This window comes from Anser anser (assembly GCF_964211835.1).
Source record: "Anser anser genome assembly, chromosome: 2".
In the NCBI taxonomy this organism is placed as follows: Eukaryota; Metazoa; Chordata; class Aves; order Anseriformes; family Anatidae; genus Anser; species Anser anser.
Window position 1 is genome coordinate 5483296 of NC_139721.1, and position 27706 is coordinate 5511001.

The 27706-nt window shown below is 41.6% G+C and overlaps 1 protein-coding gene across 2 annotated transcripts in view; it reads left to right on the forward strand.

The window, feature by feature from the left end:
• COL22A1 (collagen type XXII alpha 1 chain) overlaps window positions 1-27706 on the forward strand; it is a 232239-nt gene that overhangs the window by 131776 nt on the left and 72757 nt on the right. For both annotated transcript variants that reach the window (XM_083826393.1, XM_083826392.1), the window contains 9 exons: window positions 2109-2162; window positions 4299-4343; window positions 8880-8933; window positions 10844-10897; window positions 12437-12472; window positions 13792-13821; window positions 14703-14756; window positions 15695-15748; window positions 26756-26809. In XM_083826393.1, coding sequence (XP_083682519.1) covers window positions 2109-2162; window positions 4299-4343; window positions 8880-8933; window positions 10844-10897; window positions 12437-12472; window positions 13792-13821; window positions 14703-14756; window positions 15695-15748; window positions 26756-26809 — 435 coding nt within the window. The remainder of the gene's footprint in view (window positions 1-2108; window positions 2163-4298; window positions 4344-8879; window positions 8934-10843; window positions 10898-12436; window positions 12473-13791; window positions 13822-14702; window positions 14757-15694; window positions 15749-26755; window positions 26810-27706) is intronic.

Consider the following 27706-nt stretch of genomic DNA (forward strand, 5'->3'; position numbering starts at 1 on the left):
ACTTTTGCTGCCTGTTATAACCACAGCTTATGCAACAGTCTGAGCTGGGCGTTGAGAATTTGGACAACTCGGAGCAGGCTTCTGTTTCCGTAGGGGTTTTGCCTGGAATTTGATAGTATTATTTTTCTGCAGGTTGAGATAAGTGTTCGCCTGCTTCTCTTGCTCTGCTGTTAGAGGGCTTGTACAGCTGACACTGCAGAGGTGCCTGATGCTGTAGAGATCAACTTTGCTTGTGCCTAAACCCAGCTGTTGTTAACCTGTTTGTGAATCTCTCTGTGAGTTTGCAGCGCATTTGGCTTCCATTCTTAACCTGGGTTCAACTGTTTTACAGCTGGGCTGATGAGCTGCTCATAAGCTTCAGGGCACGGTTTCATCTGTTCTAAAGAGCAAAGCCCTTTCTGGCAGAGGCAGGGGACAGTTTTGGCAATGCACTGCTTAAAGCAGTAGCGAAACTCTTGCCAAGTACAGTCCAGCCAGCCGGCCAGGTCTGTGCTTAACAACTGTTGCAAATGAGATTGTCATTTGGACTAAATGCGAGTGTAAACAGCGGCGTGACATGACCAGCCTCCCAGGCACATGAACAGGGACAAAAACACCCCACTTCTCCTAATTGTTCATTCCAGACACGTCTTGCATTTTATTTTTATTATTTTATTTTAATAGGAAATGTCCGTTAAGAAGGAATGTAGAATCATTTAAAAATATAATCCTGGTCTGTTTTGAAGCCCTAGCCACTGTGGCAACCCAATACAGGCATTAAGCAGATGGGAGAGGGAAAAAGGAAAGTGAGATAAGAAACAAAATAATCAGCCAGGCAGGTGATATAGGAGGCCTACTCAACTCTCACGGACACCTTATCAGAACCAGGCTGCCAACGTAGGGTTGCTTTTAGGGCTGATCCTGTTCAGCTGAGAATCCAGACAATCCATGGGGTTGTAAGGCGCATAAATACACAGAGAGAGCCTTTCAGTTTACCATCTCCAAGGGAGAAAGCCAGCTGAAGGACTACTGAAACGTCTCTGATCCTCGTGCATTTGTCTTGTTTATGATGAAAATGTGGTCTTTTATGCCCGATACGTATTTAGGGCACATCGAATCGTAGAACAGCCAAAGCTTGAAGGGACCTCAAAAGATCATCAGGAAGATCATCAGGTTGTGAGAAAAGGGAGCCAAGATGAGATTATCTAGCACCCCGTGCGATCTCATCTTGAAAGCATCCAGTGATGGGGATTCTACCATGTCCCTTGGCAGGTTGTTCCAATGGTTTATTGTTCTCACTGTAAACAATTTATTTTGTACTTAAAGGCAAAACCTCTCCTGGTGCAGCTTGTACACAACTGCCCCTAGTCTTTTCTCATATGGCTCCTTGTGAAAAGAGAGCCTCCAACCTCTTTGTAGCCACCCCTTAAATACAGGAATACTGTGATGAGGTCCCCCCTGAGCTTTCTCTGCTCCAGGGTTAAAGGACGTAACTCCTTCAGTCTTCCTCACAGGCCAGTTTCTCCAGCCCTTTGATCACCTCCTTTGGATGCCCTCTAGTCTGCATCTTTTTTGCATTGTAGGGGCCAAAACTGGACACAGTGCTCCAGATGCGTCCTGACAAACACTGCTCATGACAGGGGCACGATCACATCCCTAACTCTGCCAGTAATACCCCTGTGGATGTAGTCCAGGACCTGATTTGCCTTCGTCTGTTAGCTTTCATACAGTTCTTGCTTGCACACTCTTCCACCCTGCCCAGGTCCCTGTAAAATGGCTCTCCCTTCTGACCTGTCCACCTCACCACCCAGTTTACTGAGGGTTTTCATCTCTGAAACAACCCACAGAGGAATTTGCCTGTGACAGGTTGCCTTTGTAAATCAAGGCTGAAAGCAGAGGAGTAAAACTTACGAATGCCTGAGTGCTGGGGACAAAATCAAACATTGGGGCGTCACTTTGGGTAAGTAAAGTCAGGCACTGCTCTGTGTATTAGTGCTGAGATAACTGAGAAGCCTCAAAAGCCCTCTGTGAGCCAAGGAATACAAGTTACATTTCTGAATAACTCATTCTTTTGGGTCTTTTATGTGAAACAGTTCCCATTGTTTTACTGTATGTCAATTCTTTGCCAGGGATCTGAGGGAAAACAGGGTCCTCCAGGTATTAAAGGCTACGTAGGAGCACCGGTAAGTTATGTTTCTTATTACATTTTTGACATTCTGGAAACTATCCATTTTTTTTTCAGTATGTTCTGCCCACTTTTTTTTTTTTTGTTTGTTTGAATTAAGCGATATAGTGTATATCTGACTATTTACCTGTGCTCTGTCCAAATAGTGACATTTTCTTGACTTCATTGAGTTTCTTGTGAATTCTTTAAATGAGAGCAGACCGTCACCTACTACAGAGCTGTCAGTAGAAATTACTTGATTACCAAGATAACAGCTGGGGATTTTGTGATGCTCCCACTGTAATGCAATTGCTTTGGTCTGTGTTGATGCACCATTTATATGGTGCTTGAAAACTTCATCATAACACCAAGCAAAACCACCAGCTCTCAGCTCTCAGCGAGTTTCCAATCATATTTTCAAAACTGTCAGGAAACAGCACTTTGGGCTCAGGGGACAGACCTGCCTTGAATGAACAGACAACAATAACGAAATAAATCACATGCTGTCAAGTTAGCATCTCTGCCTTGTGGTCTTACCTTGGTGATTACAGAGGCAGCCTTAAAGCTGGTGTGGCAAAGGCTGATTGGATTTGCTGGGGTTTAATGACCCGGCTGTACATTGGTGTGCTTTAGTGGCATACCAGACGTGCTCATGCACCAAAAGATTTCCTTGTGCCAGCCAAGGTCTTGCTTTACAACTCACTACAGAGAGACCCAATGTGTTCAAAACAGCAGGGGTACTTTTGTCCAGGTGTGTACTGTTTCCCTGCATGGTCTAATGCTGAATTGTGTTAGTCCTGAAGAAGATGAAATGAATAGAGGGGTGGCCTTGCCTGCCCATGCCATAGATCCTTGCAATATTAATGAGATAAATGGACAAGGAGATGAGAATGCTTCCTTCCTACTCCTTGAGTCACCTTTTCATGTGAAAAGCAAAGCACCCACCTGTGGTGCACTGTAACCAAAGGTCCTGTCCATGTCTGTCATCAGACTGACATTTGGCTTGGGCTGCTGAGCAGGAACAAGGCTGTAATCATCTACGCAGTGTATACGAGGGCCCCATGGTTATTAGTGCATTAAAGGAGTCATATTGTAAATCTCTTCCCATCTGCTTTTTGGAAGCAGTGGGGTTATTGCTTTGCAGTGTGGGAAGCTGTGCAGGCTCATTTTAGGTCATTAGAGAGAGACAGGGCTGCAAAAAGTTTGCTCACAGTCAACCATGGCATGAAAGATGAAGCTCTTACTAATTATCTGTGTCATCCTATGGACCAAGTAAGTCCAGACATGTAGCTCTCATCAGCTCAAAGTTAAGTCTTCAGCACAGTGTAAAGTAAACTAAAGTTGAAATATAAATGTATTATAAGAAGTGTTTCAAACTTCAGCAGTTTTGGAGAGATCACTACTGACTGAGCATATTTGTCTGCCTGTGGCCATTAGTCGATTGCTCAGTTGGTACAATAAAGGTAAAATACACGGTGCTTCCTGTGCTGAGGGGGGCTGAAATCCATTCCTGCCCATTTTGTCGATCACCTGTGTTAGCATTGCTGTCTTTCATCAAACCCAGCTCCAGCAAATGGTTCTGGTGTACCGGGGAGAAGATGAATTTTGCTGTCCAGATGAACTCTAGCACTGGATTCACACAGCAAAAATGCGCTTGGGCCTCCAGGACAGGGATTATTTAACATTTGCCAATTCTCAGAGGTACCTGCTGTCTGTCTAGCTACTTCATCCAAAACCACCAGGAATGGGTATTCTCGCTTGTTTATGCGATAGGTTTTTCCATCAGCATCGTCCTCTACTCAAGTTCTCATTGTTTATGAGCCACATGAAAAACGCGGAGCAGTGGGTGGCTTCTAGACCATCTGCAGCTGCGGTGTGTTCCCTGTCCCTCCTCACTGCTGCTGGCAGGAGGGTCGTGTGTCTGGGAACAATATAATATTACAGATTGTCTTGGGTCCACGGGTCATCCCTGCTCTGTGAGTCTGTTTAGACCACGCTTGTGGCCAACTTGGAGTACTGGCAACGAGATAAACATCCTTGAGGTTCACTTAAATAGATTATGCAGACGTGCAGTGATTTGGTGACTAATTAGAGGAGGTAGCTATGCCTCTTCTTGGACTGAGTTCTGTAATCTCTTTTTTCCTTTTCTTTTTAGGGTCTACAAGGAGAAAGAGGAGAAAAGGGAACACGAGGAGACAAGGTATTCTTGCTGCATGCTAGGAAAAGCCAGGCTGCTCTTTGCCTTTTTCCTTTAAACCACCAGCTTTGAAGGGTGATGTTGGAGAATTTCCTCACTGCTCTGCACCTCCTGGTGCTGTCCATGAGTGACCTCCCATGGGAGCACAGGAGGGGTTGACGGATCTCTGCTGTCTCCTAAGCCCACATTTAAGTCTAGGAAGAGAGGAAAGAGAGGAGGGATGGGGTGTTGGGATGCCACTGAGGAGAGCTAGTGGGGTGTCTGCACTGTATGCACCACCTGTGAGCCCTGAACAACCATTGATTGCTGCTGACCAAGTTTTCATCCAGCATTTCCCTGTCTTGGTGTAGTTGCTGTGATGATCACTGTAAGCTCAGTTTTTAATGAGTACCACGTGGTTTCTCTATTAAAAGCTTCATCCAACTGGTGATGCTGATGCTCCCCAGTTTCCTGCTCTCTCCTGTCTGGGAACAGTTTTTTTTGTTTTGTTTTTTGTTTTTTTTTTTTTTTTTACACAGCACAGGACTCTCTGGGATTTGAACCACCTTTATGGTTCAGTGAAGAGGCCAAGTGCCTATTATAGCCTGAGTATGCATTTAAAAGGAGAGCTGGGCAAACACAAAGCCCTTCATTATTCCAGTCTGCTTGTCGCGTTTGGAGAGATCTCAGATGTGCCCACACTTCTGTTGCAGAGCTGTCAGCTGGTGCTGAAGGCTTCTCAGAAATGCCTGCAAAAATGCATTTTGCTGCCTCTGCCAGGAGAAAAGGGTGCTGACGGGGTCCTGCCCTGGGAAGTGGTGGGATGTGTGCTGTAGCCAGGCTCTCAGCCCAACCGAAGTTCTCCATTTTCTCCTGCAGGCAAAGCAGAGCCTTTCTTTCCAGCTCTAGGTGGTTTGCAGCCCCGTGCAGTGGCCTGTCTTGCTCGGGTCTCAAATTGCCCCTGAGACAGGAATATCTCAGTGCCTTTCTGACAACTTTTCCTGTGTTCAATCTGCCTTTAAGCGATATCTGGCCACAAGTGTTTGCGCAAAGGAGGGAGTTAATAGCTTGCCAACTCGTCCTTGTTCCCATTTCTCACTCTCCATCTCCTCCTGGAGAAGGAACATGGAGATTTAGACCTAGCTTGAGCCTGGCAGGACAAATGATTAACAGGCCCTTAGCGTGAGATACTGCATTTTGCTTCCCTGTGTGTTAGGGTGTCTGTTCCCACCATCCGTTTTGTTGTTTAGTTAGAAGTAGCCATGGCTGGGTTTCGTATTATCTCTTCTCACCGTTGCGACCAGAGCAAGAAGCTGGATCTTGCTTTATCTTCATCATTCTTTTGCCTCGGCCCCTTGCAGGACTGGTGTGTTGTGTCTAGCCGGTGCTTCCGCTGCTTTTCCGGAGGTGAGGTTGTCTAATCTGCTGGAATATTTGGCTCCCGGAAGAAAGTCTGTCTTTCTGACATCACCGTGATGGGAGAGAGAGCTGGAGCAGTGTGTGGGCTGGCAGCTGACTAAGCTAAAGATTAAAGTGCAAAAAGAATGAAATAGGTTTTGTTCCATTATAAGGATATGAACAATTAGAGCTCCCTTTCATTTCCTTTTTTCTTTTTTTTTCCTCTTCTTTTCTTCTATTATTTTTTTCCTGAAGCAGACAGATCTCTGCTACAACAATTGTGCTTTGATTTTTCCCAACTTTAATGCTGTTCTCAGAGCATCCACTGCTGCTGCTTTACCTTCCACAAGCCGGGACTACTGTGAACACAGTGGGCGTTAGTGTGGCGGGCCAAATATTTCCTTGTCTGCTTTTCAGTTTGTAATTTGAATACTGACACCTACGCAACCCGTGCTTCTTCTCTGCCTGAGGAGAAGAGTGTTTATTGTACCAGACAAGAGTGTTAGCCCATGTACTGAGTACTGGTCTATTCAGTCTGTACCACAGTATGACAAAAGTCCTAATATCCTGGTATAATATCTTGCTGTTATGTTCTTATATCTTGCAACCTCTGATGAAAATACTGAGGTTTTATAGTGAGGATCCCAAATCCGGTATTATCAGTTACATCTGTCCTTTAGAAGACCCATTGGATAATGTGAGTGGTATCTCATCCTTTTGTGTCTGGTGGGCTCACTGTAGACTTCTGTACAATTCAATTTTCACCAAATCAGTGTACGCTGATGTATAAATTTTCTTCAGCAGGAGAAGGAAAGGGAGTCTTGAAGTGAAAATTTGAGAATAAATCTTTTATTGAGCTTTTTCTTTCTTTGAAGAAAAAAAATACTGTCTCTAAATGGCCTTTTTCAAAGAATGAAAAAAATAACCTAAGAAAGAAATTTATAATAACAGATTTTTTCTGAAGATACAACTGAAAGCAGAGTTCTCTGGAACATTTTCAAACATCTCTAGTGCATGCATTTGTATAAATAATACATTTGCCTTTCCCAGCCGCCATTACTAGCAGTAAGAATATTGACTCTTTTTTATTTTGGCAGCTAAATGAGCGTGTGTGAAGTACTTGTGGCTGCAGCGTATTGATGCTAACAAATTCTCTTGAGAATATAGTGCTCATTTTGTCAGCAACCCACCAGACTGTCACTGAAAGTCTCAAATCCAGGATACTCATAGCTTGGTTACACAGTGCAAATGTTTTATGAATGTGGAAGCTGTTGCCCCAGCAGTGAGTAGATCTGGGTGCCTGACACTGCTTTGCAGCTGCTTTTTGTAGGGTGTAGGTCCCTCTAATTTCGCTCCTTGGGTGCATCTTTTTGAAATAACTTTTCTGTTACGAGACCGACTGCCTTTCTAAAGGGAGGAAAGAAATGAAATGATTTGCAAATCCATTGCTGAATGCTGAATTAAGGCAGTTTTCAAAAGGAGCTAATTAAATCCAGTGCTGTAAGTGTAGGTTTGCGTACAAAAACTGAGATCTGTCAGGGATACTGTGGGATATTAATCAGAACTAAAAAGTCTGAAATTAAAACAAATAGAGTAAAGCTAATATTTTGCTGTCACTCCTTGTGCTTGCAGAATTTGTTCACGTACACTTACGTTAGCAGTAGCAGTGTGTGTATGTATTTGATTATTTGAATTCAGCACTGTGGAGGCGCCAAGCAAAATCAGTGTTCCATTCTACAGAGATTTAAGCACTTACAGAGCGAGAGAAAGTCCCCATTCAAAGAGTTTTAAAATACACTGGCTGCATGGGCAAGGGCCACAATCTGTAAGGAAAAAAGTAAGTTTGGCGGGATTGATCTAGTCATCATTTCTGTCAAGGACCTGGTTTATAAAATATGAAATATGCTCATTAAGTTCGAATGTGGAAGTACAATGGAGGTCAGGATCGGAATTCGAGATGGTCTTGTAAATGTAATCCTCCCAATGCAGAATATGACATTGAGAAGCAAGTACAGGATGCTGCATACACAACTAATTGTGCACTGCTGCAGATTAGGATCTTGGAATCACAGAATGGTTTGTGTTGGAAGGGACCCTAAAGATCATCTAAATCCAGCCCTCCCTGCCATGAGCAGGGACATCATTGGGAACTGATTAAGGAGCTGTCCTGAAAAAGGTGGTTTGGGCTAAAGCAAACATTATCCTGGGATTTAAACAGAAGAATATAAATAAAGCATGAAATAATCTTTCTTCTCAGAGTTAGCCTCAGCTGCATCCAGCTTCAGGCATCTATTTACAGTCAAGATGTGGAAAAACTGAATACTGCCCAAATAAGAGCAATAAAAATGATAAGAGGTCAGGAAAATACACCCGTTAAGAAAAGTTGAAAGTACCGAGGTTGTTTAGTCTGGAGTTTGAAGTTTGAAGGGGGAGTTTTGTAAGACTTCAGATACATAAGAGGCTGTTGTGAGGATGACGGGAGCAATCTGTTTTCTGTGTCTGGAGGGATGAGGAAAGACATACTATTTTGAAACGGTAGTGAGAAAAAAGTCAGGTTTAGACATGGGGGGAAAACATATCTGCAGGTGTTAAAAGTAAAGTGGTGGAATAGGTTGCCTGTGGACTTTGGGGACTGTCCATCTCTGAAGACATATAAGAATGGATTAATTGATCCCCCAGGTTAAAGAAAGCAAAGGTGAAATATCAAACATTTTTCTTAACTGGGTAAAAACGACCGGTTCCTGGACTGTAGGCTCATTATTTTTGTAAGAGCTATTACAGATCGATGTTCTCCTGCTTTGCATGAACCTGGGTCAGAAGGCAGAGGAAGGATGCCCAAGTAGAAAGCTGGCACACAACCGCTTCTCAGAATTCACCTCCCAGTTACCTAATGCTAAGTTTTCTAGCTAGATAAGTGCCAGAAATTAGCAAGGTTAGAGGGGATAGAAGTTTCATACTGACTACACAGTCTTGTTCACCTTCTTGTTTCTGGATGCTCCCAGCAACTTTTCTGAGTACACATATGTATTTTCTCTACTGGGCTGGCTTGAATTATTCTTCTTTCATCTTTATGCTTGGAAAGAATAACATGGACATCTCTTGTATAACGCTAACCCAAACGTCACAGATGTGTTATAGTGATTCTTTCTCGTCCTTCTCCAGGGAGAACGAGGCCTAGATGGACTCCCAGGAAAGCCAGGTGTGGAGGGGAATCAGGTATGTGGCAAATACTCAGAATCTGGAGGCTTTTCTTTGGAGTGAGTGAAAGTTTCTTTAAATTTGGAACTTATCTTGGACTGCTGCTGAGTCATGGCAGGTCCCATTGCATCAGCAGTTTTCAGAATCCTTATTCTAAGGCTCTGTGTTGGCTTTTTTCTTTTTCTTTTTCTTTTTCTTTTTCTTTTTCTTTTTCTTTTTCTTTTTCTTTTTCTTTTTCTTTTTCTTTTTCTTTTTCTTTTTCTTTTTCTTTTTCTTTTTCTTTTTCTTTTTCTTTTTCTTTTTCTTTTTCTTTTTCTTTTTCTTTTTCTTTTTCTTTTTCTTTTTCTTTTTCTTTCTCCTTTTTTTTAAATAAAAAAAAAGTAATGCAATATCCACTTAAAAGTAATGCCAATCCTTTAAACATGATAGGTCAGAAGCTTGTCTGAATTTTTATTAAAGACATAAGGAAGCACACATAAAAATTTAGCTGTTTGATCCTGACTTTTATAAAGTGCGTTTTTTTCCACCCACAACATGAAAGGAAGAGAACTAGGTTTAATATGTTTGGTTTGTTTTCAACAGAAAAACTATAGCTTGGAACTATTTACATTTTTAAGACAAGACGAAACCAGAAAGATATTCTATAAAATCAGTGCACTTCTGCTGATTAGATAGATAACACCTTGTCTGTCTGTATCTAAACTATCTATAGATCCCACAAGACTTGTTTTCATTACTCAGTGTACTGTCCCTAATGAGAACCATCCTTTACTACCAAGGATCTTCTGGTCTAAATAGCAAAGGATGGAGTAAGAAACAGAGACAAGTGATGCGATTTGCCAAAAGTCATGCAACTAATAGTTACCACCCTTGAGCCTGAAGCCTCCAGGCTGCTATGTCTGCATCCTATCCCCTAGCCCTCGCTGTTTCCCTCTATGGAAAGGATCGTTTTGAGGCGTGATTTTGCATTTGCAGAGGTGGAGAAACTGCCCAACTGCCTCGCTTTCACTCTTTTGGCAGAGTTTCAATTTGGTGTGGTTGATTTGGGAAGTCATTTTGTTTCCATATCAGACATCTTTTGTATTTAGATGGCAAGGTGTAGTGTCATAAGCAATCGTAGTCTTTGTTAAACTACACCTTCCTTTTCAGTGAGTTGATAGAGATTATTTCACTTTTTTTTTTTTTTTTTCTATTTCTCTGTGGGAGATTTGATTGTTAATCATCACTTTCTCTCTGCTCTGTTCCTCAGCCATGGTTTATCCTATGCCGTGAAATATTTCTCTGGTTAGTGTTTATCACTATCCTTATAAGATGGAAATGTTTCCCAGTGTTAGATGCGGCACTGGCATCTCAATGAACTATGTTCACCGTGCCCATTGCATTGTTTACAGGACTGGTTTGTACTTGCAGCAAAAGTGGATGAAATGAGGAATTGCAGAGGGATGTGAAGGTGGATGCTGATTGTTTACTACTTCTAAGGAACAATTTCTCCAAGTGACACCCTATTACAGAAGTTGGGTTATTCTGAAGTTTTTCTGCCTTTTTCATGTCTAGACACCTAGCAGTGGGCAAATCTTCACGCCTGAATTTTATCCTAAATTTTGTGTTTGACGCTGATTTACTCCCTGAACTGCAATCCTTCTGAACCAGCTGAAATTGGAAAATTGGATTGCTGTTATCGTGCCTGCTGTGGCATCTCCGTCCTTATTCCCTTTCCTGTCTACATGGTAGAGCCAAAGCAGCCTTGTGTGTAGTATTAGCTATCGCAGTGCAATGAGACATAGCGGTTTGGACTGTTGATACCCAAACCTGCAACCTTCTGTTTCTCCTGTACTTTAAAGGGCATTGCAAATGATGACCTGGAATAAGTAAAACAAAGGTAAAAGTTTACAAAGTATGTAAAACTCTCTGTTTTTTCCTTTTTACAGGGCCCTGCTGGCAGCCCAGGCCCTCCAGGTGCCAGTGGGACCAAAGGAGAAAAGGTGAGTTGGGATGAGATGCACAGGAGGGGTTCAGAGACATTTCTTATTTTCTCCTAGAACCCCCAGTGCTGGAAATATCATGGCTCTTGACTTATTATTTCTCTTATTTATGTTTTTGTGAATATATAAATGTTTATCTTTCCCGATGTTGCTTCAGTCTGAAATGAGCAAAAGTGAAAGGTAAAACAGGTCTGGTTATAGCTCCTCTACCTAGTTTAACCCTCTTTGTGGAAGTAGAAAGAAGTAGAGAGTAGTTTGGCCCTAGAAGTCTTCCTCAGTTACAAAAGGTGAGTAGAAACGTCAACGTGTTTGTGTAGAGGCTGGTTTTGTGACCCAGGAGATGTAGAATTGACTCAGAAAGTGCCAATCAGATGAGACCAGTCCTTTTACCTGCATTATAATTATTAATTGCTCTCAGCAGCAATTTCAACCTTGTTATTTTGCAGATTTATTAGAGTTTCCAGGACAGCCCTTTTCCAGGTTGACATTGTGGTTTTGATATTTCCTATCTAGTTCTTTAACATGAATAGAAAGTTGTGTCCCGTTCTAGATTTTCTTTCTCCTTTTCTCGTCCAAGCAGTAAACCTTATCCAAGATGGCAGAGATCAGAAGCAAATGTTATTACTTTCCCAATCAGATTGAAAAGATATAGGTGAGATTTCAGAAGCATCTACAATCAGGGCATATCCATGGACATGATAACAGATAGCAATATCTTTGTGCTCCAGGATGCTGAAGCAGAGAACAATCTTGACTTCATAACACTTCATCCATCTCTCTCTAGTAGCTGCATCTAGCCCTTCCAGAAAATGTTTAGCTCCTTGCTCCATAACTTTCAGTGTGGATGACATGTGTCTCTTCAGTCCTTCTGACATAGTATGGACTCTCTTTGGAATAAATAACAAATAGTAATCAAGAGGAAAGAGAATGAAAGGTATGCTGGGTCACTCAGAGACCTACAAGAGTAATGAAGAAATAGAGTATGAAAGGAAACTGTATGATAATTTTTGCATTGGTCTGTACCTGAAGTAAAAGAGACACCTTCTGGAGGCTTAGTCATAAAGCATAGTAAATACGGGACACCACTGGAGACACATTGCTGGAATAAATGGATAGCCTAGGTGGCAGTAAATCATGTAGAGTGGATCATGCAGAGTAGCATCCTAGTGTCCTGCAAACACTTACAGCATCATTCTGCTCTGTAAGAATGACTTGGGGAATTTGGCACCATTTTAAGTCAGTAAATATTATTGGAATCAGTGTGTAACATCACGGTGGCACAGAAGACAAGCAGTTCCTGCATATGTTCATTTGTAGGGTAGAAAGGACATGAGTTAATTGGGATTGCATATTCATATCTATCAATTATAGGTTGGCATAGAAAATAAGAATGTACAACAGCAGTTGGAAAACATGTTGGGAAGTTTGCTTTTGTTCTGTGTTATGTAGTGTGTTATGCTGTGTTTTGTGTTATGTTTTTTATTTTTTTAAATTTTTTTTATTTGTTTATTTTTTAATTTCTGTTGTATTTCCCTGCAGGGTGAACCAGGACTCCCAGGATTGCCAGGCTCTTCAGTAAGATTTATTTTTTTTTCAAACATTATAAGCTTTATTGTGTGAAAATAGAATATGGAAGCTGGGGACTCGAGAACTTTATTAAATGTTCTTAAATAGATTTGGAAAAAAAAAAAAAAGTGACGTTTAAGCCAGTAAAGATTTCTGAAGAAGGACCATGACAAATTCCAGTGAGGAGATGTGCTGTCACAATTTTGGGAGATATTGAAATGTGAAGATTAGGACTTGAAGAGACAATGAAACATTACCTCAGGTAAATCAGAGAAATGCTTTGACATGACTTTGTGGGTCCCGGGACAGCTGTTGAGCCAATGCCAACAAAAGTGGTAAAAGACAAACCAAGAAAATCGGAGAGAGGGGGCTGATCTTTTGCATGGTGCTAGCTTTACACGTCTTTAAGCATCCCTTTCCCTACAGTGGTGCCTTCAGGGGCACAAGGATGTCTAGAGGTCATCTCCAAGTGAATGAAGAAAAAAGATTTACTAAATATGCAGAAGAGAGGTCTAAAACTGATTTCTGCAGGGGCTCGTAACAAAGCAGTTAGGGCGTACCCCTTTTACTTTCCAAAAAAATGGATTAAAATAAGAAAACAACACTCGGACTATTGGTGGAATGCATTAAAGAAGTTACTGAGACCAGTAGTACTGAATATAAAACTGTGCCAAAGAAGGACTGGGCGCTAAAGATAAGAATTAAAAGCTCCCTGGACATCATGAGAAAAGTAGTGAGCAGTTTCCTCAACTAGAAAGTGGTAGAAACCAAAGGAGGGAGGGAGAAAGACATCTGGGGGGGAAAAAAAAAAAAAAAGAGAGAATAACAACTGTATGGGAAGGAGCCTCTTACTATTCTGCTTAAATGGGAAATTACTGATGTGACGGTAGTTGCCAAGAGATTTTGAAAGATGTACATGAAACCTGAAAATGAGCACTGCCTTGTCCCAGTGCCCACTGAAGTTCCAGGAGGTGGGTGCAGAGGGCTGAGAAAACTGACAGCTGTCAGTCACAGCCCCAATGGTTGCATCAAGGAGAACTTACGAACTTATTTATACTGGCAAGATAATGAATGATGTTCTTACTGTTTATACAGCCTCACGAATCCCTTCACAGGGAACTGAGTGAGCAAACCCTGACAGTCTGAGCTTCTTAAATAGAAAATATCCCCCAGCCCGCAACAGGATTCGAGGAGCTGTCGCAGTTACGGTGTACCTTGAGGAAAAGGCGAGGAGAGAAAAATACACTGGGTGGGACAGTCACACCCCAGCACCTCCTGTGGTGTCTTTTCTCTTTTTTTCCCTGTGTAACTTTGCATTTTTATTGCAGGTACACACTGAAGGCTTAAAAGGCGAGCAAGTAAGAGAGATTCAATATCTGCGCTTCTGCTGCAAGGATGCTCTTACGTATTTTAACTGCCTGCTAGATTAGATTTTGCTTTAGAAGGATATTTCAAAATTAAGGTGGATAAAAGCAATGTCAGGACATCAAGAAACAAGTTAACATACTTACAGCGGGGAAAATAAACAGGAGAGGGAAAAGGGTAACATCCTTTTAAAGTGCAATGAATTTAACATGAGTGACAAGTGTAAACTGGAAGGAGTCAGCTATGCAATTCTTTACATCCTGGAAAGTGTTAAATTAAAAGTTAAACTGTGTCCGAGTGTTATGCTGAGTTTCTCTCTGAACCTGGGCACTCAAACAGGGAAAAGACACCAATTTCTTCAGTCAATTTTCCTACATATATTTTTTTTTTACTTTGTGTTGTTATGTGTATAGGTTGTATTTTACTCCTATTTCATGTAATTATATGCAGCATGCATACAATACTTTAAAGCCCTTCACAGCTGTGCTGGCTCTGGGGAAAATGCTGCGGAAGCTACTTTTGCAGGAATTGCTTTTCTCCACCGCTGAACCCCAGCCCACAGTGTTTTCCTGGAATATCCAGGATAGCCCAGGGTCTGTGGCAGAGTTACTACCTTTGATTAACAGAGAGCCAGTTACGGATAAATGCTGCCTAAGTGTGGGTGGATCAGTCTGCGTGCAGTCTAATGAGTGCTGATAATTCAAGTAACCCCGGGGTGAAGGAGAAAACCAGCTGGTCTCTGCACTGTTTTTTTGGGGGCCTATGAGGAAGGGGGCGGTGTAGGTCCTGTACAGATGTCCGGCATGAGTACTCTGCCCATATAATTTTTCCTATGGGTATTTTAACATTTTTTTTTCTTACCTTACGTCTGTAGGGAGAGCCTGGCCCACGAGGACCACAAGGCCAACCTGGACTTCCTGGACCTCCAGTAAGTGGTTTATCTCACTTCTTACAAGCCCCAGAAACTGAAACTCAGGCTGAGCTGAGGGATACATGCAAAATCTTATACATTATTCGGACACTAAGAGCTTAAACAGTGCCCCCAGCCTTCTGTTTTTTTCACTGGAGAGAGAAACTCTCCTGCTGAGATGGCCACTCTGAACGTATGGAGGTGGCACCCAGGACATGGGCAGGCATGACACAGAGGTATACATTTCCTCAAGGCTGTTGTCCTGCAGAAGCTGATTCTTTTTCCATTTTTAACGTCCTGAGGAGCTGAATGAGTATTCAGCACACCTCAGAGAGGAGCCTCGCTGGTAGCCCGTAAGCCATCATAGAACGATGGGCAAAGAATGGTTGCTGCAAATGATTGCTTTATGCCACAATGTCTCAGTAAAATTTTTTTTTGCATATGAAGAATAAGAGATGTGTGTTTGTGTTTCAGCAGGGAATACAACACAATATTTGCAACAATTTAGGCACTCCAGTATTCTTACTTTTCACTTGATTGTGTCTTCTACCAGGTACATTTTATAACCCAGCTCTGCAGGAAATCTCACTTCAAACTATCACTGCTGCCTCATTTGCACACACTCTGTATTTCCTTGTTTCTGAATTGTTTGTTGCGTTTCACCGTTGATTGGGTTTTGTAAAATTGATGGCATTGTGAAGATGCATTAAGTAGGTATATCTGGCTTTAACTATGTAATTGTGTGCTCTGGATTTAATCAGGGCATTGTCAGTTTTTCTCTATCCTGTTTTCTTATTCTCTTCTGCTCACAGGACAATGTAATTATCAGTTAAGAATTGTCTAGGTAGCCATTCAGTAGCAGTAGCCCAGAAAATGGTGACATAGTTCATTAGGTTGTTGTTTGTTTGTTTGTTTTTAACTTGGTTAACTTTCTAAAAATATATTCACTTTTAAAGGGAGAGGCTGGTCCAGAAGGCAAGCCTGGAGTCCCGGGTTTACCAGGTCAAAGGGTGAGTTGCTCTTTTTATTTAATGTATGTCTCAGTGTGCTGAGGACAGCTGTGCTCAATAAGTATTGGTACTTTGACTCACCTTACATTCACTTTTCTACTTATTTAAGGATCCGTGAAGCCTGGATCCTTTCTCTTATTCCTTCTTTATGGTCCAGCAACTTTCAGTACCTCTTGGTATGAAACTCCACAAATTTGTATGCAGTGCCCAGTGGGACCCTGGGAAATTTTCTTGTAATTTCTTCTCCTCTCTTTGTGTCTGCTTCTTGGTGCCAAGAGGATTCTTGATCCTATTCCCCACACAGACACTTTGGAGCTTCTCTATATACTAATGATTATCAGAGGTTAAAATAACAGAAGGTTTATTTCCCACTGATGTGTACCTTCTAAAGGGATGCTCCTGAGTCACACATGGCCATATGGTTAGTCTTTTAAAAACAGAGCAAAACACCTTTAGGAAAAGCAATGAGTGATAGGAAAGATCAAAGAAGATATCTTCTGGAAATAGATTTTGATCACAGACAAATAGTCCCTTGCATCATATTTCTTGGTAAATTGTAGAAAAGCATAAAATCCAGCAGAGCCTCCCATAAAAGTCTCATAGAAGCTATCTATGAACTTGTCAAGCCTTGTGAACTGACCTACAAAATAATTTATTTTTAGGTGGAAAATGGGTTGGAAGATTCCTAAAAATGTAAAAATGGAGTGCAGTTTTCCTGCGAATGAAACTTGAAATAGTTTTACCCCTGTTAAGATATGATTCTGAGTGTGTAGAGCCTCTAGTAAGATGAACAGGTTGAAATTTCAGATAAATGCTGTTGTCTTGGAAGTCAAATAAATCCAAAGACACTTACAATACTTAATATAAATTGAAGCCATTGTTTTTTTGTTTGGTCTGTACTCAAAAAGAAGCTCCCACAAAATACTGGTGTACCATTCTCCACGCGGAGGTTAGATAGTTTCTTCTTGGGTTTTGTTTTGTTTTCTTGTTTTTTGAAAAGACTTTCTCTGACTCACAGCTATATGTTGAAATATTCGAGTACTGATAAAAAGGAAATTTCATGATGGGCCTGATCGTATCACATGAATGCTCTGAGCCTGCCTTTCCTTGCTTCAGCCCATTTGTAGGAAGAACATCTCGTCAAGCGATAGATAAGGGTGGGAGTGGGATACGTGCTTAACCTTTGTGCAGACGGTCACTTCAGTCTCAGTATTGGTGTTTGATGGGTTACTTTTTTAGGTAGTCACAGAGACTTGATTGTACCTTAATCCATGAAGGAGGTCACGGGGTTTGCCTGTAATTCTTGGCACTTGAGTCAGCACCAGTGGTGTTAAAAAGTGGGTATGAGAGCCCTATTTGTGGGCATGTTACGGTTATGGGCAGAGGACAATAGAGGGAGGAAATACGTTTTGGTAGGTGGGTTTCTATAGGCTTCCAATTGAATTGCATGATGTTGAATTGAACTGTAACCTTGGCTTTTAGGAATCTTCTTCCAGAGAATATGGTGACTGCAGTCTTACATTAGTGCCATAGTAGAAAAGGGCATTTATTTGCTTTCTTGTACTTTTCCATTGCTTAGAAAATATCAGCTAATGGCTTTAGCAAATAACTCTGCTGTGCTTTACTTATGAGTTGACAAGTTCTGAATTGTCCTGATTTTAAAGCCTGCTGTGAAACATTGTTTCTTGAGTAAGATTAATAGAGCGTATTAGCTGAGTAAAGGACAGTGATCAGTCAGGGTCTGCGACAGGATACGAAATGCTCCTGCTAATGATCATTTGATTAGAGATGTCATTTGATACATACTGTGTTTGAATGTTTCCCTAGACTCTGTTGTGTCTAGCTAGTTAGACTTCTCCTAAGGGTCTTTATTAGTCACCAGGCATCTTAGGTGGTTAGATATATTTTTTTAATTAAAGGCTGTTATTCAATGACGGAATACCTGGGATGAATCAAAGCCTTGGGCTTGGTGGATATACATGGATAACCTACAGATGTTGGAGAAAGAGCGGATTAGCAGAAGCTACTGATTCACCATTAGTACAGTTCTTGCCAAAGCACAATTCCAGGCATTGATTACCATTTTACCTAAATTTTGCTGCAAAAAACAAGTATTTCTCTAAACAGATTTAGAAGTTAAAATGCCAAGAGCAGTAATCATCTCCTGCTCCTTCTCCTCCTCTGAAGCTACAGCTCAGATCTGAAGTGATTCTTCTAGCACACACCCAAACAAAAAGACTTTCTAGCAGCGTAGCCCAGCAATGAGGACATGGCCTGGGTCATGATGCCACAATTTCATTTGTAACTCCGGACCTGGCTTGTTGGAAGACATTGGTCACATCTCTTCACCTCCGTATCTGCTGTATATAGGGGCAGGAGTGTAAGGTTATACAAGTATGCGGGCAAAACAAACAGAGCCAAAGCAGTGGTGTGAGCATGTGTTTGTTTAACACTAAGCACGTTTACCCGCACAATTTCAGGTCATGCCAACTAGACTCGTAAAAATGAAAGAAGAATTTCTTTACTCGCAGGGTGGTGAGGCACTGGCCCAGGCTGCCCAGAGAAGCTGTGGATGCCCCATCCCTGGGAGTGCTCAAGGCCAGGCTGGATGGGGCTTTGGGCAACCTGGGCTGGTGGGAGGTGTCCCTGCCCATGGCAGGGGAGTTGGAATTAGATGGGCTTTAAGGTCCCTTCCAACCCAAACCATTCTGTGATTCTATGATCTGTGATCTTTGCATGTGGAGCTCAGGCCTGTGGGATTTATTAGCATAGGCATAGCTTTCTTCATTGTGGTGAGGACAGAAAATCAGACTTAGCTAGAAGCAGATTTGGGTCCCTTTCCCGCATTGTTAGCAGATCTGTGCTGAACAGCTGAAAAACACTAAACGTCTACTTGGCTGGCCCCTCTGCTCTTTTATACAGCTGGACTTTCAGGATATGATATTACGTCAGTTTATATCTCCTGAAAATTTCATTCATAAGGGATTTCATAAGTCTTCTGCACTAATACTGTGGTTCTGTGAATACCTTGTAACTAACAGGACAGATTACAGTGCAAGATTAAATTCCAAGTTCTGATCTGCTTGACTTCAGAGCCATCTCAAGTAGCATGCTGCAAGAGGGGCTGATATAAAACAGTTGCTGTTCTGCAGTATGATTCAGGTTCTGTTTGGCTGTATGATCCTCAACTGAGATTTAGGTGAAGATGGTACACACACACACTGAGCTCCTGTCCTGACACGCATATGAATATGCAACCATTTGCTAGAGTTCTTAGAAGGCTGCAGTGCTTTATTTAGCTGTAACTCAGCTGGAACGGACTACTAATGGACTAAAGATTTTTGGAACCATTTCATAGAGGAATTCATTCATGCCTCATAACACGGTCTACTTGAAATGAAAAGATTTTGAGATCTGTGAGTACAGAGTCATCATTGGATGATGTTAGAAATGTGATGCAGGAGCCACCTACACAGTGTATATGAGGTTTCACAGAAGATGACATAGTCATATGGTGCCAAATACCCTAATGACAGTTTGGCCAACAGGAATACAGTTATACATTTCAGAAAGACTTCTAGGAAAGAAGGAGGTATGATATTCTTTTGGCATGAACTGCTGTTCCTGTTCCTGCTGAAGAAATAGAAGAATATATGGGTTAGTACTGTTGGCAGTAAGCAAGGAACGTTCTTTAACGAGTCACCATTTGTGTTATAGGAAAGGTAGTGTGGATTTAATTTCTTAAGATGGTTCCTGCAAATTTAATCTTTCTTTTAAATGCATTTGCGGTACTTTTTGGCCAAAATAAAACTTTTTCAATTGCCCCTGCTTATACTGAACATTTCTTGGAGCAGTTGCAGAGTCTTCTGCTAATGTTTGACACAAATATGACTGAATAACCAGGTGGGGTGAAGAAGCCTTGTCATCAGGGCTTCTGATGGCCCAGGACTTTTCTGGCCTGGGTAATACAGATAGCTTAAGACCATGTCTGTTGCTTTTTGAGGACTCACCACCAAACCAGACTTTCTGTCTGCAGATACTGAGAACCTTAGATAAGGCCTAGCCATATCCAGCAGGTCTTCTCCAAGCAGATTTGAGCACCACAGTGCATTCTCAGACAACTTTCCACAAGTTGTGGACAAGAGATCAGCCTGCTCACGGCTGCTCTTGAAAGCACAGATGCAACTGGTGCATCCCAGAAAGTGTGCCTGAAGGCTGGGAATCACTGCTCAGCAGGAGGGTGAACTCTGGGGGAGCAGGTGACAGTCTGAAGAAGACACTACCAGGCCCTAGTTGGCATTAGAAAGTGAAGGGCTCCTAAGGTGATGCAAGAATGTGCCTGAGTGTCTTCCTAATATTTTATTTAGAAAAATTAAATGAGACGTGTCTGAGGGAAGAGAGTGGAGGCAGTTTTGTACTCTAAAAAAAAAGTAAAATAAAAATGATAGTATTGTAGTGATCTTATTGCCAAATTTATCAGAAGCTCACCTTGCTATCTATGAACCTCTTCCTCCTGCAGTCCATTCCCAGGAGCTCCGATACGGACAGTGCATTTTCAATGTAATTGTAATAATGCACACTTGCAGGTATAGATTTTAGACATGAAAAGCTAATCTGCGGGCTGCTTACACCTTGTGGAGCTGCCCAGTACTGGCAACACACTAAGGAGAGCATAAGCTGCGAAGACAGAACATCTTTCAAGCATTTAAAAGAAGCTCTCTGTTAGTCTGCTTTAGTTGCAGGTCTTGAAGTCCTTTATGGGCATAGAAAAAATGTGCATGATCTCCTCAGTACATCTGCTGAAGTGCTAATCTGACAATTCACCTCTATCCTTTGTTCCTATCTGGGGAGGAGGATGTAACAATTCCAGCCTGAATCAGGCAACTGGGTTATATTCATTTTATTAGCCAGCTGCTTCAAAGTGCCTGGCACCTAATGGGTATATTATGACAATGATACGCTCACATCAAGCACACACAGTGCAAAGAATGAAGCTTTGCTGTTCTCATCTGTCCTGTAAGACTTTCGAGTGATAGAGAGTACTGTTTCTCTGATTTTACTAAACCTGCCTGAAAAAGAGTTAGAGAGTCTGGATTCATTTTTTTATTTTATTTTTTTATTATTATTTTTTCCCCTCTCTTCCTGTCTTTCTTCTCCTGTAAAAAGGAAGAGAATTGAAGTGCTTTGATTCTACTCTTTTTGACAACTGGTCTACTGAATTTTGTTGGAAATAAACCCAACTTTCCGTGCTTGTAGAAACAAATGGTGCAGCTGTCTGACATGCTCCTGAAAAGCATGCAAATATTTGGGTAAACTAACCTAAATGTGGGGTTCTTCTGAAGTGTGCTAGCATTGCTAGCAGGTCAAGGGAAGTGCTCCATGCTGGTGCAGCCTCACCTCAAGCTCTGTGTGCAGTTTTGGGCACCGCAATATAAGAAAGAAAGAAAATGGTTAGAGAGTGTCCAAAGAAGGGCTAAAAAGATAGTGAAGGGTCTGGAGGGGAAAACATGTGAGGAGCAGCTGAGGTCCCTTGGTTTGTTCAGCCCAGAGCAGAGCAGGCCGAGGGGAGGCCTCATGGCGGCCTGCAGCTCCCTCACGAGGGGAGCGCAGGGGCAGGCGCTGAGCTCTGCTCTCTGGGGACAGCGACAGGACCCGAGGGAACGGCATGGAGCTGGGACAGGGGAGGGTCAGGCTGGGTGTGAGGGAAAGGTTCTGCACCCAGAGGTGGTCGGGCACTGGGACAGGCTCCCCAGGGCAGTGGTCACAGCACTGAGCTGCTGGAGTTCAAGAAGCATTTGGAGAATGCTCTCAGACCCATGGTCTGATTTGGTCTGTGGTCCTATGTGGAGCCAGGAGTTGGACTTGATGGTCCTTGTTGGGTCCCTTCCAATTCCAGATATCCTATGATTCTATGGAATTTCTTGGATTTGAAGAAAAATTTGCCTCATAGTGAAATGGTGCAAATTCATTCAAATGATTGAAATTTCATAAGGAAACCAAGAGAAAACATCTATTTATCCTATAAGAGTACTTTCCACTTAGGCATGAGGTAACAGCTACCTAGACCCACTGTGATTTTGATGTGTGGTATTTCAGCCTAGTTTTCTAGATTTGTATTGTCAAAATTTTCCCATGCTCAAAGAACTGTCAGCACACAGCACTAAAAAATGCATGAGTCTCATAGAGTAGTAAGAACAGTCTTATGGAAAAAAATCTTAATGAAAAACATCTTTAAAAATTATATTCTTTAATGAATGTCCTTATCCATGGTTAAGACTCCAATGTACCCAAGTCAGGTAGATAAGTAATAATAATTCCCCTTTTTTCATCTTTTTTGGTGCACAAGATAATTTATGCACAGTCGAGTACAGAATGAGAATGAGTTGGATGTCAAAACAGAGATAACATAAAAAATTTACTGCAAGGCCTTTCTTTTGTGAGTGAACTGCAAAGTTCAGCATTGCATTCTGTCAAGTTGGAGGCAAGAGGAATGAGGGCGACTCCAGGAGTGAGTTACCAAGGGGTGTCTTCTGCATCCTTAATTCAGCTGTCATGTTTCAGCAGGTTTTCATGTGCATGTGTCCACATCCCTTGAATGTTTATCCTTGAAGTCAGAGCAGCACAAAAAGCTTAACAGACCTTTCTTGACTCTTTACAACTAGATTAACAAGGCTGTGAGCCTCAGTAACTGCTAAATATTTGTTTTACCATATAGCCTAAAGGGTTCTGTTAAAACTGGGAACTACTGGGTTCAGGACACACCCTCCACTCAGAAGAAATGTGTTAAAAAAAAAAACAAAACACTTGCCAATACATGAAAGGTTTGTCCCCATTACCTGTAATGGGAAAGATAAATTTCTCAGATCCCTGGAGGCTGTTGAGCTCTTTGTGTTTTTTGATGGTAGGGCAGAAATACAGGTTTTTGGCTTTCCCCCTCTTGACCTCTGTCTCCTGTTAAAGACGGTTGTTGCATATGATGTTTCTAGTTTGGCTGTCATAACTTGAAACGGGCAGTGAACAGTGTTTAAACTCTTATTTCTCTGTGTATGAAGTGCTCTTGATTTGAGCAACCTTAGACTTGCAAGGTACATGGGAAAAAAAAATAGTTCGTATTTCCAGAGAGAGATGTGCTGCGTTAGGTAAATAAGCCAGAAGAGGAAAAGCAGTTTGCCCAGCAAACTAATCAGACTTTTTCTGGAAAGAGACAGTCCCAAGATGTGACTTCTTTCAATGTCTGTAAGTCCTAATAACCCTTATTTATCTGTCACAGCAGCCCCCCATAGTCACCCATAGGCAGGCCAGTCCCAGTGGTGTTTACATGCACATTTAGATGCTCCTGATTCTAAATTTACTGTCATTGTCCAATACATACAGAGCCTGTAAAAACATGGTGCCTTTAGGGAGTTCAACCATTGCTTGCAACTGCTAGATTTCGTCTGATAATGTAAAGGTAAAGGGACAAGGCTGAAAGAGCTAATCCTACATCCCACCTAGCTGACAGAGAAAACAGTTGGCATTTATGCTAGCAGTCATATTAATTCACAGTTAAGGGGTTTTTCTATGTACTTTGTACCAAAACCTCTGTTCCTGGGGCCAAACCTCAGTGAAAACCATGCTATGAGAATATGTAGCTGTTCAAGCTATCGGACAGCAAGATAAGAAACAGTCTTGAGCTATGATACTTTTCAAAATTTCCTCTCTAGCAGAGCAGAACCAATATTTCCCCCTGCTTTCATGTCTTCTGCATGGTAAAGATATTTCCAGTGGTTAGTTGTGTTTGTATGTATTTGTGGGTGCTTGAACTGTTCGGGTGATATTGCCTGCCCTTGCAAATTTCAGCAGCGCAGAAATGGGGATGTAAGTAAATGAACAAAAGGAAGGAAGAAAGGATTGATGGTGTAGATTAAATCCAGAGTGAAACTGTAATTGTCAGTGAGGTAAATATATTCATTTCCAATAAAACACATTTTTAACTGTGCTATTATTCAAATTGCTGGTAAAAGCAAATAACATATATTTCATATATTCAAAGGGTACACATTCTTACACACATAGCTGATTCTTGCCATAAGTAACAGAGCATAATTGCTAGTTTTGTCTGTCATATTATTAGGTGATGTGACATTTCACTGAGCATTGCTCTCATAGGTATAATTTCTCCCAGCAAGTATTTCTGTACTTTCCAGACAGGTTGTAATATTACGGAGCAACCCTGTTGTAGTTTGATTTTGGCTAACCTCTGAGTGGCCAATATGTTCCCTTCACAATGGGAAATGCACTTTCAGCCTCTCTCTGTCAGTATAATTATGTGCTGCTCTAAGGGATTTCTCGGTGTTTTGAAAAGCACCGAAGTTTCTCAGTGTTATACCCAAGAAAAGGATAGACTGCTTTCACATCTGTTATTGCAGCCGCAGATTAGCATGCCTGGCCATTTGTGTGGAAGCAGAAGAGCTAGTGTATACTTATCTCAGGTGGCAAAATTTGTCCTTCCTCCCTCTTCTCAGCTTTTGAGATCACTTTGGGAACGAATTGGAGCTGCTACCTCCTTCCTCAGGTTCCCCAAGTAATTTTTCTGATGCCACCAATTTTCCAAAAAAGTAGTGTATCCAGAAAACTACATCTGGATAATGCCTGTAAGTTATAAAGTTACTAAAGTCACATCCTTGTGGACCACTAAAATAAGGTCTATATGTACTACTTGATTGGAAGGTTACAAGTCTCAATGGGATTTTGTTGTCCTGAACACCAATGTAAGCATCAGTCATCATGGTTTTCATGTAAAGTACATCACAGGGTGTATTCATGCTCTCCCAACTTTCAATACCTGATTTGGGGTGACTGCTCGAGGAAGCTAATTCCCTTATGCTCTTTCAAAGGGTTATCAAAATGTTTGTCAGGTACATATCAGGTTCCTTGTCTGCATTTAACACACTGTCTGAATTAATGTCTCTAAATGGAACTGAAGGAGATGCACAAACATTGTAAGGGGAGGTACAAGGTGCAAAAACACCCAGTAAGCAACAAGGTCGGTGGGACATAATGGAAATAATAATACTGTGTTTTCTGCTGCCCTCAGTGTTGTAGCTGTGGAACCAGACGTCTTAACACATGGTTCCCACGTTGATAGAGAGCTGGAGGTGAGATGCTTCTTGTGTGCAGTCATACTCATCCTCCATGTCTGGCCCCACGCACCACAACCCTGTATATTCTATTCATATACTTATCTATTTAAATGAGTTTTTTAAGAGGGTGTCTTGTGTGGTCTCACTGCCAGTTGGCAACATGAGTCTCTAACTAGGAAATGTGTTGATTCATGTGGTGACAGGGGTCCTCCAGGTTAAAATGGGCTTTGACAAGGAAAGAAGTGATGGATGTTGGAAAAAGGAGAAGGAGCACTCATGAATAGTGCATGTACTTGAGAGCATTATGAACATTCCTGCTGGTATCGGGGTCCTGGCAATGACTGCAAACTCTTTCTGGTACCCAAGGACCTCATAATTGTTCCTTTAATATTCATTCTTTATATGAGAGCTGATATTTTTATTATGAAAAAAATAAGGAGAAGATCAGATTCTGACACCTCAACTAACAAAACTCAGTCAAGATTTGGTAAAATGTGATGAAAACTTGCTTTGTTTGTGATGTGTTAGCTGTTTCACTCATTTAAGTCAACAAGAATTATAGAAATTGTTTCTGGATATTTCAGTAAGGAAAAATACAGGGAAAATTACATATCTGACTTACACATCTGTATGACAAATCACATCATCAGTCACACAAAACTTGCTTAATTATAATATCCTTCTAAAAAGAAAACCAGTTTGGGTGAGAAGTAGAAATGAGGAAAAAAATCACTTCTCTGACTTTCTGGTATTTACATGATTTATCTTGTAACCTCCTAGCATATTATGAAAAATCTCAGAAGTACTAATGATTCAGTATCTATGCATGTCAGGGAAGGATAGATTATTTTTACAAGAAAGCTGAGTCACAAAATATGTGACTTGCCCAAAGTAACACAGCAAGTAAGCTACTGAGTTGAGAAAGAAACCAAACTTCTGCCTGAACTCCAGTATTTCAGGCATCCTTTCTCCATTCTTTCTTCCTCTTTTTTTTCTCATGTAGGACATTTTCCCTGTGAACTAGTTGAGATCAACCCCATAGGGAATACAGGTGAAGGAACATCCACACGGGTGCTATTTTCTCAAGGGTTTGCTCCATGTCCTGGCTTATCCTCCCCTTGCACTGCTGAAGCTCTGCTGCTCCTCTGGAGGAAGTTTTTTTCCTTGCAGAGGAATCAGTGAGCTCCGTCCCTTGGTGATAATGCCAGCTCCAGTTAGAAATGCCTCATGAATTCATGTTTTCTGGCGTAGGGATTGTGAATCTTTTATATTCATCCATGTACCAGAGTTCTTAATTATTTTCTTTATGCATAAGGCAGTGCAGGGAGCACAAGGGACAGTGCTTGGCTTGGTTGGGGAGGGGTGAAGGTCTACACTGGTAGCAGAGAAAGCGCCTCTTATTGTGTCTGCACTGGGTGCCTCCCTTGGCTGTATCTCAGCACTGTCCCTTCTCTGATCCTCTTTGGGCAGCACCCAGGTGTCATTGCAGAGTGTGGGAGGTCAAGAGAAGCAAGAAACCAACTTTCACCTGTGGGGGCGAAGGTTACACCCAGGCTTGGTGAGGCTTGGTAGATCTGAATTTACAAGGAAACGAGAAAGAGAATTTGAATTCCCAGCAGCATTTGGGAGGCAATAATTTCCAGATATGATCTGTGTTAGGACCATATGTCATTCTGCTTCTTGGTGCACATACTTGGGTGGCAGGAACCACACGGACCACTGGAGTTGCACATCCAAACAGTGTGTGCTGCATTCATTTCTAGCACTTACGTTTTCTATACCCGTGTAATGGAGATTTACCGGTTTGGGGGTAGAAGTTTTTGAAAAGTCTTAGTAGCAATTTTTCCCTTGCTGTCTAATATTTGCTCTTCTGTTGAACACATAGGGTAAGAAGGGGGAACCTGGATTCCCAGGAATCAGTGGTCTAATTGGCCCTCAGGTAAGTGGCAATTTCTTCATTTTCATATAATATGTGGGAAAATGTATTTTTTTTTTGGCACCAGGTATCTTGGAACCACAATGCAGCATGCCATGACCTTGTTCTCTTCTCATCTGTACTATCTTTGAAACTTTGAAGCTGTTTCTCCTTTAAGATCCAAACTGATTTACCCTGACGTTAATGAGAGAAGAGTCTGCCTGTCTGGCAGCAATTACTTTTACCTTCCACAGTTTTTCAGCGTCTTTGTACAGGGGTATAAAGAGGTGTTTTGTATGTGATTTTCCCATTGCTTTTGCATGCATCAGTATCATTCCACAGGGAAAGCAATGACATGTGCTTTGTAATATTTAGGACAGTGCCTGAGCTAATTGTTGGCCGTGTGAATTGGCAGTTGCAGATATATCTCCTGTGCTGCAGTCTTGAGGGAAAAAACAGTTTAAAAGGTATTTGCTTTTCAGAAGCACACTTCTTTGCAGACCCTTTTTTTTTTTTTTTTCCCCTTTGCACACCAGTTTTTGTTTTGGTTTGGTTTGTTGTTTTTTTTTTTTGTTACTTTTGATGGTCACATTTCTACTTCTTATAGGGGGTCATGAGTTGGCTTATTAGGGAAGATAGAGACAGAGGCTTAAAACTTACGTTTCTTCTCCTAATGCGGGATGATGTGAAGAATGTCTTATGTTCATGACCCCTTATTTCTATTTTTTTTTAAGCTTCTGTCAAGATAATGTTCCAACTTGCACCATCTGTAATGTCTTCATAAGAACAAAATAGTGCTATGTGTGTCATGTATTGTCAAGGAGGGTTTGTCTCCACCTTGGAACAACCCATGCTGCCCTGTGCTGTTATAATCCTGGCACTTGCCTCCAGCTTGGCTTCTTGCTAACTTTGTAGCCAAAT